This window comes from Lithobates pipiens, unplaced genomic scaffold (assembly GCF_037356315.1).
Source record: "Lithobates pipiens isolate NorthernLeopardFrog02 unplaced genomic scaffold, aLitPip1_a1.2 Scaffold_18, whole genome shotgun sequence".
NCBI lineage: Eukaryota > Metazoa > Chordata > Amphibia > Anura > Ranidae > Lithobates > Lithobates pipiens.
In genome coordinates, this window is record NW_027507758.1 from 159,306,556 (window position 1) to 159,325,985 (window position 19,430).

The 19,430-nt window shown below is 42.0% G+C and overlaps 1 protein-coding gene across 1 annotated transcript in view; it reads left to right on the top strand.

The window, feature by feature from the left end:
* The window catches only part of WDR27 (WD repeat domain 27), a 577,860-nt gene that overhangs the window by 102,207 nt on the left and 456,223 nt on the right, over nucleotides 1-19,430 (top strand). Inside the window, exons 11-13 of the mRNA XM_077486311.1 lie at nucleotides 1,500-1,564; nucleotides 3,165-3,298; nucleotides 9,270-9,340. Of these exons, the coding sequence (XP_077342437.1) occupies nucleotides 1,500-1,564; nucleotides 3,165-3,298; nucleotides 9,270-9,340 (270 nt within the window). The remainder of the gene's footprint in view (nucleotides 1-1,499; nucleotides 1,565-3,164; nucleotides 3,299-9,269; nucleotides 9,341-19,430) is intronic.

A 19,430-nucleotide genomic window follows, 5' to 3' on the forward strand; every position in this document is an offset into this window, starting at 1 on the left:
TTTAACTCCTATTCTAACTACCCAGTAGAATAAAGATCATTATATTTACATATTTTCAGGGTGTTCTGGTCTGGTCATATGATCTTCCCAACGGTCGGCTTTACAAGAGTGGAGAGAGTGCCAATAAGAGATTAAATGCCTGGGAACTGATGTCATCCATAGGCTTACTATGGGGAGCCCATCGTCAAACTGTCCCTCTGCTCCCTTGATGGCAGATGATCATGTGACCGGACCAGAGCGCCCTCGAAATAGGCAAGTGGGATGGACTGCCTGGCACCCACCTGGATGCTTCTGCCAAGATACAGCTTCCTCCACTCTGGAATCAGGAACAAGGTATTATAGCTGAGAATTGCACCCAAGAGCTAGACAGCACAACATTAGGCGCAAACTGGAACAGCAATCCAATTAACAGCTAGCAGTGATCTAATTAAACAGTAAATGAATTAACATAAACACCCCACAATGGTTCAATACCATGGTAAAGCGGACACAATACTAATCACAACCCCAAGAGGATTAGCAGACAAACAAAAACAATAGGTAACTCAGTTAACAATGGGAACTCACACCTAGGAGGCACACAATGGGGAATTCTACAATGAGAGAAAGACAACTTAATAAATGGATTACACATAGCAGCAGGAGACCTCAGCACCAGGTTGTTTTAAGATGATTATAACCTTCTGCTTAGAGTCTCTGAGTCTGGGGGGGGGGGGGCGTGAAGCAGTCATTACTGGTTTGGGCACAGAGGCCCCAAATCTGTTTCCAGGTCCTAGGTTCCCAGAAGCAAAACCACTAGAAAGGTCCCCCAGGCTCACACCTCCCAATGATTACAGACCCCTCAAAAGCCAGGGCCTATAGTCAATAGGCAAGAGGCTCCTGCAGTCCTCTTCAAAAGCCCCTGTGGGTCTGTCACTTTAAATATGAGCATCTTCCTTCTACAGCATAGTTAGAATAGGAGTTAGGGTGAGAGCTGTTTTAAGCGTAGTTAGATCTAGTCTGGACTTCAACTTTAGGTGATAGGGATGTTATTATAGTATAAAGGAGACTTTATTAGTGAAGGTAGGGCACCTACTACATTCACATTGGCTTGTAATACTAAGCGCTTTATGCCAAAAAACGACCAGCCTCAGACTCCTTGATCCAAGAATAAATGTACCATAACTTTGCAGAACCTAGAAGACACCTACAATTTAGTCTCTGGTAGAAATATGACAAAATGCATTTATATGTTACATAAATTGTATGTTGTATAGTAACAGGTAGAAATCATAATAGGAAAGAAGATTTTGAAATAAGACAAACGTATCCTTAATAGTAAAACAAATACATATGATTCTGTAATGAAAAATGAATACAAAATGAATTATTTTTGGTGCAATATGAAGGATATTCTCATTTCACTGCATTTTTGTTTTAATTATTTTCATATTGGTTTTATACTGTAATATTTTAAGTACTGTTATGTTATATGCTAATTTCAAAATTTTGTTTTAAAGATTATGATGGACTCAGCATTCATATGGCTGGATCAATATCATTGTCATGTAAAACCGGAAAGAAAGTACGTTTACTTACTTAAGTTTAATTATTATTACGTTTATAGCTCTACTTTAAAACTGATATTATTATCGCATGTTAAAAATGTATATTATTGCATAATAGGTAAAACTGGTATTAGGGTTAGGTCAAGTGGGGATCACCTTCCCTAGGAAAAAAGTTCAAAGGCAGGTCTTTTCTTAAAATTCTGACTTGTAGTCAGTTTTATTAAAAAGGTTGCACACAAAACAAACAAAGCATAACAGAAAATAAATCCTTGCCATTCGGGCACTAACTACAGATTTCTCTCTGACAGGTAAAGGGCTTCTCCCAGTCACCAAGAAAAAAAACAAGCGTTTTGCAAACCTTTTTCTTACAAAGTGATTTCCACATGTAGCTCTCTCAGGAGGCTTCCTGAGTTGCAGGTCAGAGCAACCTCTCGCTTCAGTCCTTCTTTTTTTATCCCACCTACTGCTCATCACAAGTGGCAAGCAAAACCTGGTTTGGATCCCACATTGCCAAGGTGGCCCGGAAACCCGAACTAGATTCCTCCTTAGTTTCCCACATTAGAAAGCATGCAAGGTGAAACATACAGTCCCTCAATCACATTGCCTTTCATTATGTCACATCGGCCATAGATGGGTTGAATTTTCATCCCATTCAGCAGGGACCGACTGAGATTTGATCTATCTATGGGCAGGCTAGTTGTACTGAAGTTGTTCCATCAATCGACTTTAGTACAACCAGCCTGTTGGATTTTTGCAAGCGATCACTGTTGATGGCCAAAGCAGTCATAAGTGATCATTGTGTTCTGCTGGCAGGGAAGGCTGACTGTGTTGGTGGAGGAATCAAGTGATTTTCTTTCCTTTCGCCAAAATAAACAAATACCTTCCTTTACCTTGATTGAGCCATGGTATAATCTATGGTATGCTTAAGGTTTTAATAAATGTGTTAAAGGTCACTTTTGCCACAGCAGCAAACAGTCCCAGTGGAACCATTCTGCAAACCTTTTGGCTCACACTGAACTTCATCTAATCAGCTGACTTTTGGAGATTTTTTGCAATCACAACTGAGCACAATAGAATTCTTGGAGCAGTGCTAGTTTTTGGAATGTTGCACATGTTTGCACATGCACATTGATAGAGTTAAAAGTCTAATATTAATTGCTTCATGTAGTGTTTTCAGTATGTGAAGTGTTACTGGAAGAGAAGCAGCCTGTTTTCTAGAACATTTGGTGTTCTTTGAAATTCTGTAATTTAACAGTAAAAATGCAAGGGACTAAAACTAAGATGGGGCATCTTTGCTTCATAAATGTTGAGGGCCCATGTGCAGCTTCAGCCTTTGATCCAAGGTGTTGTCCACAAAGAAACCGATTTGAGGACAAACAAGATAATTGCAGACACCACAGGATTTCTACACTTCTGTACTGTTGTTACCATATTTTACTGATCACTGATTCCAAGGTGGTTAACTGCAGCAGAGAGTTTACTTGGGACTATTTCAATTGTTGGGACAGCAGGTCAGATTAATGTACATGAAATGCCCAGAACCTTGGGAATATTCTGTGTCATCCATCAAACCAATAATGCAATGCTATAATTGTATTTTATTTAATTTTTTTGCAGGATTTCTGCTTGATTGCTTCAATGTTTGAAAATCGAATATCACTTCTTGAGTTTGACACCCGTGCTTTGTGGCAATTCCAACAACGGGAACTGCAGTCCTGTACATTAGAGATGAATTTGTGTATTGTCTCCAGGTACTAGAAAAGTTTTATATTGCTATAAAATTCACAGCCAATCCTTTGTGAGCGATAATATGATTGACAGACTTATTATTTGTATTTTATCAACAGATGAATGTGTTGGATAAGTAGTGAGTCTATATGCAGTATACTGAATATTGTTGATGAAAGTGGCACATAGACCACGTAACATCAATAGCATGGTGACAAAGTTCTTTAGTGTCATGCTACAAAAGATACAGGATTACTTTCTTCTGTTTAAGTGCAGACTTAATACTATAGAGAATAAATCCCTTTAGACTCAAACAGATTGGGCAACGATCCTTATGTTTTTGGGTGGTAGCTGACAATCCCAGCCAAACCTGGGTTGATATTTTTGTTAGCCTACTGTGATTGATATCCCTAAGACAAGCCTGACTGTCCATTCAAACTTGTATGACTCCAAAGTCAGCCCAACTTTTTTTTTTTTAAAGGTAACTTTTATTGCATATAAAAGAGAGCAACTACAAATCGTAGTGAAAAACATTTACACAAAGAGGTAGCATGGTAGTAAGCAAAATGCCCATTAATTGCAGAACCATCACAGAAAAAAAAATGGCATATTTTGACCGGAACATAAAAAAGGAAAAGGTGGGGGGTTGGTTTACATACTCTAAGCATACATAGTGAATCAGATATATTGCAAAATCAGGAGGTAATGAAAGCTGTGACTGCAGACCAGAAATTTCTGATAGGAGGGCACTCCCAAACCATATGGAAGAATGTACCATCAACAATGGAGCATTTTGCACAGATAGTAAAGGACAGCTTGCCTATGCAAAATAAAAAAACTGGGTGTATAGTAAGAACTATATAAAAATCTTGTTTGAACAACTTTATCCCTCGAAGAAATAGCCATGAGACCCGTAGGGGGAAAATTTCCTGCTACGCTTCCTCCGTGAGGCTCGGGATATCCGCCCTCCAGCGTGATTCCATTATCAATAGCCTATTAGTTTTAAAATGTAGTAAAGAGGAAAAGTAAATTCATATCAATTTATCATGAAAAGGGTCACAAAGCTAATTTTCCAGCACAGAGGGTTGGAGAGACACATTAGCCAACCAAACTGTGCAGCTGCAGTATGTTGCAACTGGAGATAGCTAAAATGAGTGGTGGAGGGAAGGTTATGGTTGTGCTGAAAATCCACAAAGGAGCAAAAGACACCCTTGAAAAATAAATGAGAAAATAATTTCACCCCATGTCTAGTCGAGAATGCTCCATCAGTTCTACGGTAGAATTATTTAAAAAACATGGATTATGCCAAATAGGGACGTTAGGGAAAAAAATCATTAACTGACTTAGGTGTGATTAGTTTAGAAAGCGTAAAGATACGCAATGTCATAGTCACCTACAACTCTGTCTCCTCCTCTCCATTTCCTCTTTCTGTGGGGGTCCCCCAAGGCTCTGTTCTTGGACAACTTTTCTTGCTTGATAACCACCCATGGCTTCCAATACTACTTATACGCAGACGAAACCCAAATCTATCTATCTACTCCTCACCTCACTCCTTCAGTCTCCTCTCGCATTACTAACCTGCTAACTGACATATCAGCATGGATGTCACACCACTTCCTTAAACTAAACCTCTCTAAAACTGAGCTATTAATATCCCCCCCTGCACATGCCCCCCTCCATGACTTTTCCATCAAAATCAACAATGCAACCATCAGGCATTCCCCTCACGCCAGGGTACTAGGTGTAATCCTAGACTCTGACTTGTCATTTCAGCCCCAAGTCCAATCATTGTCAAAACTTGGTAGAATTCACCCCTACGTAATATCTCTAAAATTCACCCCTTTTTAACAAATGAAACCACCAAGCTCCTCATTCACTCCCTTGTTATATCTCGCCTTGACTATTGCAACTCCCTTCTCATTGGCCTGCCTCTCCATTCAGTCTATCATGAATGCTGCTGCCAGACTTATCCACCTTACCAACCTCTCAGTGTCTGCCAACCCTCTCTTCCAATCCCTACACTGGCTCCCAATCACCTAGCGAATTAAATTCAAAATACTAACCACAACATACAAAGCCATTCACAACTCTGCCCCGAGCTACATCACCAATCTTGTCTCCAAATATCACCCAAATCGTCCCCTCCGTTTTTCTCAAGACCTCCTACTCTCAAGCTCTCTCGTCTCCTCCTCCCATGCTCGTCTCCAGGATTTCTCCAGAGCCTCTCCAATCCTCCGGCTATCCCCTACTCTTGCTACCTTCAGGCGATCCCTGAAAACTCACCCATTCAGGGAAGCCTATCACATCTCAAACTAATCTCCTACCACTTCCATCAGCTCATTCCCGACAGTTATAACCTTTTGTACCACCTGCCCCACCTTATTAGATTGTAAGCTCTTCTGAGCAGGGCCCTCTTAATCCTCTTGTATTTTATTATATTGTAACTGTATTGTCTCCTTTTTATACTGTAAAGCGCTGCGTAAATTGCTGGCGCTATATAAAGCTTGAATAGTAATAATAATAATAGTACTAGTCCTGCCCAAAGTAGATTGACAATGAACTAAATTTTGCAAGGATTCAAAAGAAGTATGAATGACCGCTTCCAAAGTCGAGGAAGCAATATTAGCCTCGGAATAGAACCACCAATGGGCATGAGCAAATTGAGAGGCTATATAGTATATTTGTAGGTTGGGTGCAGCAAGACCTCCTTCTAAGATAGGACTGCAAGGTATCTCTAACTATTCTGGCAGCCCAACCTCCCCATATAAAAGATGTAAGTATGGAGTTGATCTCCTGAAAGCAATGTTTGGGAATGTTTATTGGAGAATTAAGTACATAAAGGAAGCTGGAAAATAATTTTAAAAATATTAACCCTGCCTAGAATAGTCAGGGGCAGTGGCGGCTGGTGCTCCAAACGTTTTTGGGGGGGGAAACAAACTGAAAAATTCTGAAAAAAACCCATCAATTGCAGCCTCACTGTGCCCATCAAACGCAGCCACTGTGCCAGCAAACGCCGCCACTGTGCCCATCAAACACAGCCACTGTGCCCATCAAATGCTCCCACTGTGCCCATCAAATGCTCCCACTGTGCCCATCGAATGCTGTCACTGGGCCCCCTGCCCACCATCTGCCTGGCACTTACCCTGTCTCGGTGGGGCAGTGGGTGATGGTGGTGAGCGGTGTCCTTCATGCTCCTCTATGCTCCTCCATGTCCTCGATGTCTTCTCCCATCCTCTCCTATAATTGGATGCCTGATAGGCATCCAATCACAGCGCCTGTCATTTCAGCCAATCAGGTGATGGGTAACAGACCAGAGTACCTGATTGGCAGAGAGGCTGTTTAGTATTAGGAAAGCGAATATTCATTCGCTTTTCTAACACAGCTGGGTGAAATGCATGGCGCTCACTGTTTACCTTTTTTGATGCCTATTAGAGCATTTGTCTCTAATCAGGTCCTTCGAAAACACCCCCCCGCTGATGTAATTCAGGTGCCCGGCGCCCGAAAAGGGGCTGGGCGCCTGAATAGGGGGTGGCAGTGGCGGCCATTGAGAGATTTATGGACACACCGTCACTGGTCAGGGGCAAACTGCACCAAAGTCTTAGAGTGTTTTTAAGCCTAATTATAAGAGGGTCTAGGTTATTAGTGAAGTATCAGGAGAGGGGCTTTTGTACAAGAATACCCAAGTAACGAAAATTGTCAACAATCCGTAAGGGGCAGGAGGCCGGAAGAGACTGTAATGCCGCGTACACACAGTCGGAGAATCCGTCGGAATGCGTCTTATCGGACCGTGTCATGCGATAATCCGACTGTGTGTGGTATGCATCGGATTGATTCCGTCCGAATCTCCGTCGGACCCAATTTTTCAACATGTTGGAAATATTTCCCGACCAACTGGGCCGGTTGGACATATTCCGATCATGTGTAGAGAATTTTGATCGGACCAAGTGCCACGCACGCTCAGATAAAATTCCTACATCAAAGCTATTGGCTACTAGCCTGAACGTAGTCCCATCGTAACGAAATTACATCATCACGTTCTGAAAGATCGGATTTTTCGCCAACTTGACCCGACCGTGTGTATGCAACAGTTTCAGACAAGATCCGACGGACAAAATCCGATGGGCAAAATCCGACGGATTTGGTTGTGGAAATCTCCGACCGTGTGTACAGGGGATAAGACATCCTGGTCCAATGGAAATATAATGGACTTGCCCCAATTGACTTGGAAACCTGAGAAGTGACCAAAGCTTTGATTGACTGTTAACAGATTGGATAAGGAGGAATGGGGATCAGCTAGATAAATGAGCAGATCATCTGCATAAAGTGCCACTTTTTATTCTAACCCATTAAATAGGAATTAATCCCTGATAGGTTTACTTCCTCTTTGATTCCCTGCAAAGGTAAAGCATAATGGACTACTATGCATCACATAGTAGTCCATTATGTGTCACTTACCTGCCACAGGAGCCAGCGAAGTCACCGCTGTCCCCTTGTGTACGGAGCCTCCATCTTCTTGGTGGGTCTTGCTGATCCGGCGCTGTCATTCGACGGAGCCGCGATGACGTCACTCGCGCGCATGCGCACAGGAGCCACCACTCGCGTCGCGCTCAGTGTGCCTGCGCGCCGCTGTCTACAGCGCATGCGCCGTAGACAACGGTGCCTGTCTTTTGGGAAATATCTCCTAAACCTTGTAAGTTTAGGAGATATTTCTTGGACCTACAGGTAAGCCTTAATCTAGGCTTACCTGTAGGTCAAAGTGGTTTGTAAGGGTTTTAATAGATAACCCGACTATGGTGGAATTACAAGGTATTAGGCCATCCAAAGGCTCTGTAGCTAGGGCCCACTGTTGCTTGTAAAAGATTCAGGTATGACTTTCATGCAACTTTTGAGGGTTAACATTAAGTCTGAGGCTCTTAAGTTGCATAAAAGTCAGACCAAAGTAGTGCAATGACTGCTTTGTACTCGCTACAACTTTAATTCGCACATATATGAATAGCTATCATTGGAAACATGGGGTACAACTTGTCATGCAACTTTGATGTCCAAAGTGGTATGACAAGTCACCAAAGTGTGAATGGGGTGTAAAGTTAACAAACGCCTCTGATTGCCCTTTTTCCTTCATAGAATGAAGCCTAAAAAAATTCAGCAATTGGATCAGGACCACGCGCCTAATTGTCATTTAACATCTACTATTAGCTTTAAGAGTCATTCATTATTAGAGAAGAACCTTCAATTGTATTTGCAAGCTTGCTGTGTCAATACATTTGCCTAAGTGGTATCTAAGCTTCCAGGAAAATGCTCAAATGCCTTCCCAGATAGATCAGTGCAACCCTTGGATGGACTTGTGAACCTCTGAAGCTGGTTATACACTGTTCCTCATGAACCAAATCTGTTGGGACCCACCTGAATATCTTCCTTTAGATGAAAAATTGAAAGAGCCTGGTGGAAAATTGTTGGCCGAATGACAGCTACTTCAGCCGCTGTTCAGGTGTTTTACAGCAGGCAGGGCTGGCTGTCAAAATACAATAGGCACAGTGAAGAATTCATCCTTCCATGCTGTATGATGTGGATGGGGAAATCTCTTAATTGTTTTTTGTTCAGTCCACAGGCTGAATGAAAAAAAACTATATGTGTATTGACAGCCTAACTACTGTAAGTACACATATTTCAATTTCATTTAATTTATGCATTATTTATCAATATTAATATATTGCTGATACCTTAGCACATTACAGAGTACAAAGAACTATTCTTCAATATGCTTTGAGGTTGTGGGAGGAAGCCAAGGAAACCAGAGGAAACCACAGAGACTTCAGAAGAAAATACAGACTCCATGCCCACAGTGCACAACACATATCCTCATCACACATATTGTTTTATTTAAATATTTAACTTTTTTATGAAATGTCTGGGTGTCCAATTCAGAATTTTTTACAAGTTGGTTTCTTCCTCAATGGAGTAACATTATTTGCTCTTTATATTTTTTTCTTTTAGTAATCCTCTGCTATCAACATCTCCATTATGTTCTCATTTGCCTAAAAAATCTGCCAGTACAAAGACAAATGGTTAGTATAATCAAACAGAATTCATATATATGTTTAGGGTAATAACTTTGCATTGCTTTGCTATAACCTTTGAGGTTGAACTTGGGAGCTGTATGATTTATAAGAATTTTGGGCAACTATAGCAAACAGGGAACCTGGTGGACATAAGTGTGTGATTCCTGTGAGCTTCTGCCTGAAAATCCAATTCTCAGTTAAAGGGGTTGTAAACCTCAGACATGAAATATGAACAAAGCATATCCCTCTATAGTGTGTCTCAATTAAAGTAAATATGTATATAAATGGGTAAAACAACCAATTCAATTTAAAATAGAAGTCAAAGGCAAACCATTTCTGTATAGATATATAAAAATGTTCTCAGCTGCATAAGAGCTGGGGGGAGGAGAAACAGCGGCACACTAAACTTCCCAGTAAATGGCAGTGCAGGGAGGGTGTGTCAGGACAAGTCTGAAGAGAGCAAGGTTCCCCCTTGTGGGACTTTAGAGGCCCTGGTAGTTGTATAACAACACAAAAAGTACAGTAATGTATGAAAAAATATATGTAGAAAAATATATAATTTATTATACTAATTATATATATTTTCCTACATATATTTTTTTATACATTACTGTACTTTTTGGTGTTGTTATACAACTACCAGGGCCTCTAAAGTCCCGCAAGGGGGAACCTTGCTCTCTTTATCCATTTATTGGGATGTTGGCCCACCCCTAGTTCAATCAACCTCAACTTTTTTCTGTGTCAGGACAAGTCTGATCATTGGAGGAGAGCAGGCTGAGTTCCCAGCATCACTAGAGAACTGAGCACAGTGTGTTCTCCTGTTTAGTGTGGTCAGTTTTTATTAGGAAAGCAGAGGGACTGGCAGAAACACCAGATATTTCACACAAAGGAAGCAATACAAAGAGAACATGATACTTTTTACATACATGGTGCAACAGCAACAGGTACATATCAGGAAAATAATATGTTTAGTTTAATATGCTTTAACTACTTAAGGACTGGAAGGAGTTGCCCCCTTAATGAACAAACAAAAAAAAAGAGCGATAATTAAAAAAAAACGAAAACTTTTTGCTATAAAAACAAAAACAAATTAAAAACAAAATTATAAAAACAAATTTCTTCATCAGTTTAGGGCAATATTTATTCTATATTTTTGGTAAAAAAAAAATGGAATACGTGTATATTGATTGGTTTGCACAAAAGTTATAGCGTTTACAAAATAGGGAATAGATTTACAGTGCCTTGCATAATTATTCACCCCCTTGGCATTTTTCGTGTTTAGTTGCCTCACAACCTGGAATTAACATGGATTGTTTGAGGATTTACATCATTTAATTTAGATAACATGCCCACAACTTTGAAGATTTCATTTTTTTTTTATTGTGAAGCAAACAAGAAATAGGACAAAATAACAAAAAAAGTCAATGTGCATAACTATTCACCCCCCTAAAGTCAATACTTTGTAGAGCCATCTTTTGCGGCCATCACAGCTCGTTTGGATAAGTCTCTATGAGCTTGCCACATCTTACCACTGGGATTTTTGCCCATTCCTCCTTGCAAAACTGCTCCAGCTCCTTCAAATTGGATGGTTTGCGCTTGTGAACAGCAATCTTTAAGTCTGACCACAGATTTTCTATTAGACATGTGCAGAGTAAAATATTTCGTTTCGGAATTTCGTTTTCGTCCGAAAGCTTAATTTATTTAGTTACTCCCGAAATTCGTTTTTATTTATTTCGTTTTTCGTTCAAAAATTGCATTCGTCCGAAAATCCACATGAATTACGGTCGAATCTGTCTTGGAAGGCTTATGGTGTCTGTCGAATGTATAAAGAAGATTCGACGGAGCTAACTATATAGCATACTTTAGAACCCTATTAAGGTCTATGGGACTCCAACGTTCAAAATCTAAAGTGCTAATTTTAAAGGCTAATTTGCAAGTTACTGTCCTAAAAAGTATTTGGGGACCCGGGTCCTGCCCCAGGGGACATGTATCAATGCAAAAAAAAGTTTTAAAAACGGCCGTTTTTCGGGAGCAGTGATTTTAATAATGATTAAAGTGAAACAATAAAAGTGTAATATTCCTTTAAATTTCGTAGGGGGGGGGGGGGTTGTCTATAGTATGCCTGTGAAGGGGCGCATGTTTCCCGTGCTTAGAATTGTCCCTGCACAAAGTGTCATTTATGCAGGAAAAAAAGTCCTTTAAAATCACTCGCAGCTATTATGAATTGTCGGCTCCGTAATACAGAGAACACTCATTGAAAGTCATTGATAAAAAAATAAAAAAATAAATTAAAAAAAAAGCGTGGGGGTCCCCCAAATTCAATTACCAGGCCTTTCAGGTCTGGTATGGATATTAAGGGGAACCCTGCCTCAAATTTAAGAAAAAATTTGACGTGGGGTTCCCCCTAAATATCCATAACCAGACCCTTCAGGTCTGGTATGGATATTAAGGGGAACCCCGCGTCAAATTTAAAAAAAAATTGACGTGGGATTCCCCCTAAAAATCCATACCAGACCCTTTATCCGAGCACGCAACCTGGCAGGCCGCAGGAAAAGAGGGGGGGACGAGAGAGCAGCCCCCCCTCCCTCCTGAACCGTACCAGGCCACATGCCCTCAACATTGGGAGGATGCTTTGGGGGTCCGTGACCCCTCAAAGCACCTTGTCCCCATGTTGATGAGGACAAGGGCCTCATCCCCACAACCCTGGCCGGTGGTTGTGGAGGTCTGCGGGCGGGGGGCTTATCAGAATCTGGAAGCCCCCTTTAACAAGGGGACCCCCAGATCCCGCCCCCCCCCCCCTGTTTGAAATGGTAAGGGGGTACAAAAGTACCCCTACCATTTCACAAAGAAAGTGTAAAAAATGGTTAAATAAAACAAACACACTTTTGAAAAATTCCTTTATTAAAAATAAAAAAATAAAAAAAAGATTCCAGCGGTGGTAGTCACAGACCCCCAAAGCATTTTTTGCATTGATACATGTCCCCTGGGGCAGGACCCGGGTCCCCAAACACTTTTTAGGACAGTAACTTGCAGAATCTTTTCTCTCTGTCAAATCTTTTTTCTCTGTCGAATATTTTCTCTATATAATCTTGGACTAATAGAGGTAAGGTTAAGCACATTCGACCACAGGTTCTATAGACACAGATTGTTGTCAGAGTCATGTCGAATCTCCTATTCTATATCGAACTGTTGTAAAAATGAAAACGAAAATAAAGCATTTATTTATGTCGGATCTTTCGTTTTTCGGATTTTGTGCTTTCGTTATCGTTTGTCAAAACGAAAACGAAAATAGCTGAAATTCGGACGAAAATGCATTCGGACGAAAACGAATGCACATGTCTATTTTCTATTAGATTGAGGTCTGGTCTTTGACTAGATCATTCCAACACATTTACATGTTTCCGTTTAACCCACTCAAGTGTTACTTTAGCGTTGTGTTTGGGGTCATTGTCCTAGAAGGTGAACCTTCGTCCTAGCCTCAAATCACACACAGAGTGGTACAGGCTTTGCTCAAGAATATCCCTGTATTTAGCACCATCCATCTTTCCCTTAACTCTGACCAGTTTCTGAAGTCCTGATTGCTGAAAAACATCCCCACAGTATGATGCTGCCACCACCATGTTGGGAATGGTGTTCTTTGGGTGATGTGATGTGTTGGGTTTGCGCCAGACATAGCATTTTTTTTATGGCCAAAAAGTTCAATTGTCTCATCAGACCAGAGCACCTTCCTCCATACATTTTGGGAGTCTCCCACATGCCTATTCACAACTCAAAACATGCCATTTTGTTTTTTGCTAAAAGTAATGGCTTTCTTCTGGCCACTCTGCCATAAAGCCAACTCTATGGAGCGTACGGCTTATTGTCGTCCTACGGACAGATGCTCCAGTCTCTGCTGTCGAACTCTGCAGCTCCTCCAGGGTTACCTTAGGTCTCTGTGCTGCCTATAATTAATGCCCTCCTTGCTTGGTCTGTGAGGTTTGGTGTGTGGCCATCTCTTGGCAGGTTTGCTGTTGTGCCATGTTCTTTCCATTTGGTTATGATAGATTTGATGGTGTTCCTAGGGATCATCCAAGATTGGAACATTTTTTTTTTTTATAACCTAACCCTGACTTGTACTTTTCAACAACATTGTGCCTTTCTTGTTTGGAGAGTTCCTTGGTCTTCATGGCAGTGTTTGGTTAGTGGTGTTTGGTTAGTGGGCTTGCTTAGGTGTTGCAGCCTCTGGGGCCTTTCAAAAAGGTGTGTATATGTAATGATAGATCATGTGACTCTTAGGTGGACATCAATTCACTAATTATGTGACTTCTGAAGGTAATTTTTTGCACCAGAGCTTTTTATGTGCTTCATAACAAAGGGGGTGAACACATACGCACATGCCAATTATCATTTTTTTAATTCTGAAAAATAGTTTTATGTATATATTTTTCTAATTTTACTTCAACAACTTAGACTTACATCACATACAGTATCTCACAAAAGTGAGTGCACCCCTCACATTTTTGTAAATATTTGATTATATCTTTTCATGTGACATTGCTGAAAAAAATACTCTTTGCTACAATCTAAAGTAGTGAGTGTACAGCTTGTATAACAGTGTAATTTTGCTGTCCGCTCAAAATAACCAAGCACACAGCCATTAATGTCTAAACCGCTAGCAACAAAAGTGAGTACACCCCTAAGTGAAAATGTCCAAATTGGGCCCAAAGTGTCAATAATTTGTATGGCTGCCATTATTTTTTAGCACTGCCTTCCTCCTTGGGCATGGAGTTCACCAGAGCTTCACAGGTTGCCTCTGGAGTCCTCTTCCACTCCTCCATGATGACATCACAGAGCTGTTTGATGTTAGAGATCTTGTGCTCCTCCACCTTCCATTTGAGGATGTCCCACAGATGCTCAATTGGGTTTAGGTCTGGAGACATTCTTGGCCAGTCCATCACCTTTACCCTCAGCTTCTTTGGCAAGGCAGTGGTCATCTTGGAGGTGTGTTTGGTGCCGTTATCATGTTGGAATACTGCCCTATAGCCCAGTCTCTGAAGGGAGGGGATCATGCTCTGCTTCAGTATGTCAGAGTGCATGTTAGCATTTATGGTTCCGTCAATGAACTGTAGCTCCCCAGTGCCGGCAGCACTCATGCAGCCCCAGACCATGACACTCCCACCACCATGCTTGACTGTAGGCAAGATACACTTGTCTTTGTACTCCTCTCCTGGTTGCTACCACACACGCTTGACACCATCTGAACCAAATACGTTTATCTTGGTCTCATCAGACCACAGGACATGGTTCCAGTAATCCGTGTCCTTTGTCTGCTTGTCTTGAGCAAACTGTTTGTGAGCTTTCTTGTGCATTATCTTTAGAAGAGGCTTCCTTCTGGGACGGCAGCCATGTGGACCAATTTGATGCAGTGTTCGACGTATGGTTTGAGCACTGACAGGCTGACCCCCCCCCCTTCAACCTCTGCAGTAATGCCGGCAGCACTCATATGTCTATTTCCCAAAGACAACCTCTGGATATGACTCTGAGTATGTGCACTCAACTTCTTTGGCTAACTATGGCAAGGCCTGTTCTGAGTGGAACCTGTGCTGTTAAAGCACTGTATGGTCTTGGCCACCGTGCTGCAGCTCAGTTTTAGGGTCTTGGCAATCTTCTTATAGCCTAGGCCATCTTTATGTAGAGCAACAATTCTTTTTTTCAGATCCTCAGAGAGTTCTTTGCCATGAGGTGCCATGTTGAAACAGTGACCAGTATGAGAGAGTGAGAGCGATAACACCAGATTTAACACACCTGCTCCCCATTCACACCTGAAACCTTGTAACATGAACGAGTCACATGACCTTGGGTGAGGGAAAATGGCTAATTGGGCCCAATTTGTAAATTTTTAGTTAGGGGTGTACTCACTTTTGTTGCCAGCGGTTTAGATTAATTGCTGTGTGTTTGGTTATTTTGAGGGGATAGCATATTTACACTGTTATGCAAGCTGTACACTCACTACTTTACATTGTAGCAAAGTGTAATTTCTTCAGTGTTGTCACATGAAAAGATATAATAAAATATTTACAAAAATGTGAGGGGTATACTCACTTGTGTGAGATACTGTATAATGCAGATAAAAAAAAAAAAACATTGAACTAAAGGCTGTAATGCAACAAAATAGGTAAAAAGCCAAGGGGGTGAATACTTTTGCAAGGCACTGGATGGCATCTTTATTATTTATTTATTTTTTACTAGTAATGGTGGCGATCTGCGATTTTAAGCGGGACTGCAACATTACGGCAGACAGATTGGACACTTTTGACACTTTTTTTTTAGGAGGACCAGTGATACAGCGATCAGTGCTAAAAATAGCCACTGATTACTCTATAAATGTCACTGGCAGGGAAGAGGTTAACACTAGGAGGCGATCAAGGGGTTAAGTGTTACCTAGGGAGGTGTTTCTAACTGTGGGGGCAGTGTACTGACTAGAGGAGGAGAGAGATCACTGTTCCTGATCACTAGGAACAGCAGATCTCTCTCTACTTCTATCAGCATAAATCACATATAACAAGTGTTTTCCTGCCACCAAGAGAAAATATGTGCCAGGAGAGAGATCTTAAGCTGATTGAGAGCATCAGCTCTGTTCATGTGTGCTGTGTGAATGGGGGTTTATCCCTTCCCTCCAATCAGCTCTTGAAGCTCTCCTCACTGAGCTCAGCAGTGTGACTTCAGTTCCCTGTCCTTTTTTTCTCTGACAGCTCAGATAAGCTTTATAAATTCGGGACCTCAAACTAATGTAGAAAAGAGAAAACTGCAGATAAACACATACAATTTATGTAGGAGGATGTGTTTAATCTCTGTGAAACTTCTGAGGCCAGTAACTTCACTTGGTGTATGGAAGGGTTCACGACTGCTTTAAGGCTGGGTTCACATCTAAGATGGATGCGGCTTGCAAGGGGGTCTGGTGCATCCCTGTTCTCCATTTCAGAGATGAATCAGGGCCGAATGTTTGCCTGAATTCAGCCCTAAAATGGAGAGAAAGAGGCACAGGAGTCCTGTGCAAGCCGCTCTGCAGCTGCCCTGGAGATATGTGAACCGATTCCATAAAGAGCTGATCACAATCTCCTGTCATGCGCATAGGATGTGGAGAAACCAGCATCCAATTCGCACTAGTGTGAACCCAGCTTCAATCTTGCATATTATATCCTACATTTCAGTAAAGTTATGGCAGTTTATTAAGGGAAATGGAAGTGCTGGCCAATGGGGCCTGACATGTTTCATAGTATTAGCCTCTCAGAGGTACAAGATCACATTGCATACGAATAAACTAAATTGCACAAAGCAAGATCTGATATCTGTAAGCCCCCGTACACACGGTCGGACATTCCGATGGAAAATGTCCGATCGGACCGCGTTGTCAGATAATCCGACCGTGTGTGGGTTCCATCGGACTTTTTCCGTTGGAATGACCGACCAACAAAGTTTGAGAGCTGGATATAAAATTTTCCGACAACATGATCCGAGCGGACTTTGTCCGATCGTTTGTAGAGAATTCCGATCGGACAAAGTGCCACGCCCAGATCAAATTACGAGACCAAAGCTATTGGCTACTAGCCTGAACGTAGTCCCGTCGTAACAAACAAACGTCATCACGTTACAAAAGATCAGATTTTCCAATAACTTTGTCCGACCGTGTGTATGCAACACCAGTTTCGGGCAAAATCCGTTGGAAAAAAATCAGACGGATTTTGTGGTCGGAATGTCCGACCGCGTGTACGGGGGCTTATGGTCTACCAATCCACCACAACCTAACTGGCTTGTTGTTCTTGTTTTTATTTTCCCCGAGAAAAACAACTCTGAATGCTAAGCATGTAGGTTGCTATCCGTATATATCAAGTAGGATAGTCAATGTTTGAGCAGTTTATTATACAAAGAGGCTAGTCAATTTGTGAACTTGTCAACTTTATAATTTATTATATAAGGATGTGTGGACCCTTGCGAGATTCATATCATAATCTTCAGGTTCATGTCTCTGTAAAACCCCAGCCTGATACTAAAGGTCAAAGGACTCGTGTAAACCTCTTATGTCTCAGATAAAAGAGGTGGACAGCATAGAATTTGTTCATTCATATGAAATATTATTCATTCACAGGCGGTATCTTACTTGTCTATTCACACTTGGGATGGTAAGATTGAACATTTGTCACACTTCCTTCTTGGAGCACCAGTAATGTAGATGAGTCTTTCAGTACCAGACCATTGATTTTAATGGGGAAAAAGCAAATCTCTTATTGGGTTTTTATATCTGGAATTATCTGCCTGATACTAAATAGACAGATGAGCTAATACAATGTTACCAGTATGAAGGAAAAATAATACGACAGTAAATAGCAGAATATATTTATTGGTTGTGTGTCAGGGCTGGGCTCAGCCCTTCCTTCTCTGAGCTGGCCGCTCAGCTGTTGGCTAATTGCCAGTTCCTTTTCACAGTGACTTAGCTGTTGTTGATCTGCTCGTTAGTCCTGCCTACTTAAAGCCGTCCAACTCACTTCATCTCTGCCTTCGCTTTTGGTCACATCGCAGAGACTTTTCCCCTGCGTTCCTGTTGAAGACTTGCTTGGCTGACGTCCCTTCTGGCTCCTGATCCTGCTTGCTGTACTACTACGTTGATCTCTGGCTCTCTGACATTGGCATTGGCTGACTACCCGATCTGGTTACTGAACTCTGGCTATGTATTGACTACGCTTACTCTGTTTACCCTTTTATTATTATTTATCAAGTGTGATTAACTGTACTTTTGTCTCGGTCTGATTCATGGTTTCTGACAGTAGGCGAAGGCCATGAATTCAGAAGATGAAGTCAGTTCACTTGTTGGTAATATTTTTTCCAGTTTGGATGACCAAGATCACCGCATGAATCAGTTTGCCTTGGTGTTACAAATGCTCCTGAGTCGCACAGCTAACCTGGAATCTTCCACTATGGCTGCTCCGGTACAACCTGTGTTGCAGGCCATCCCTACTGCGGCTACCCGCCTTGAGTATTACCTCTATAAGAGGCATGTCTGGTTCTGTTCCACTTCCCCAGCGATTTTAGGGAGATCCAGTTCAATGCAGAGTCTTTCTCAACCAGGTTGAGATATACTTTGAGATGCTGCCCCAGGCGTTTCCCATGGAGAGAAGCAAAGTAGGTTTGTGGCTTCCTTCAAAAGGGTATTTGGCTTTCCCGCACGCTCCGCTTCTGCTGCCATGAGCCTCATGTCCATCAAACAGAGTATGATTGTTGCCGATTACGCCATTGAATTCCGTACTCTGGCAGCAGAGGTTGCTGGAACAATGAGACCCTCATGGCTGCCTTCTCTCATGGTCTCTCGGATAACATCAAGGATGAGATAGCAGCCCGAGATATACCCACTGAGCTGGAGAAGTTGATCACATTTGCCATCCTCATTGACTCCAGACTCAGAGAAAGACTCTCTTTTAAGGAGCGCTGGCGGTAAGCCTCCTGTACATTTGTCTCCAAGCTTTGCAGTTCCACCCTTGCCTCCCTCACCCACCTCCCATGCCTCCTGGTACCGAGTTGGTCTGTGAAGATGAACCCATGCACTTGAGCTTCACGCGTCTCCCTGCGGGTAAGAGAGCCCTTAGGAGGAGGGAGAGATTGTGCCATTATTGTGGCCAGGCTGGTCACTTTTTGAAGTCCTACCCATCCAGGGAACACCCGAACCTTGAGGTCCTGTCATGGACAGACCTTAGGTGGCGTTGTTTCATCTCTAGTTTCCCAGAAAGATAAGCCCCAGGTTTTGGTTTCCCTGTCTTGGGCTGAGTCATCCGTCGAGATACAGGCTCTAATCGACTCTGGGGCTGCAGGCCTGTTCATTGATGCTGCCTTTGTATCAAAGCACTCGATTCTGCTGCAGCTGGGTGACACTCCACTTGCCATTGAGGCTCTTGATGGGACACCTCTACAGCCTGCCCATGTGACTTGTGAGACTGTTCCATTGTCCATGGTCATAGGGGCTCTTCACCATGAGATAATCCAATTCCAAGTTATTTCCTCACCTAAGTTTACTCTGGTTATTGGTTATCCTTGGTTACAGAGGCACAACCCTTCTTTTGATTGGCTC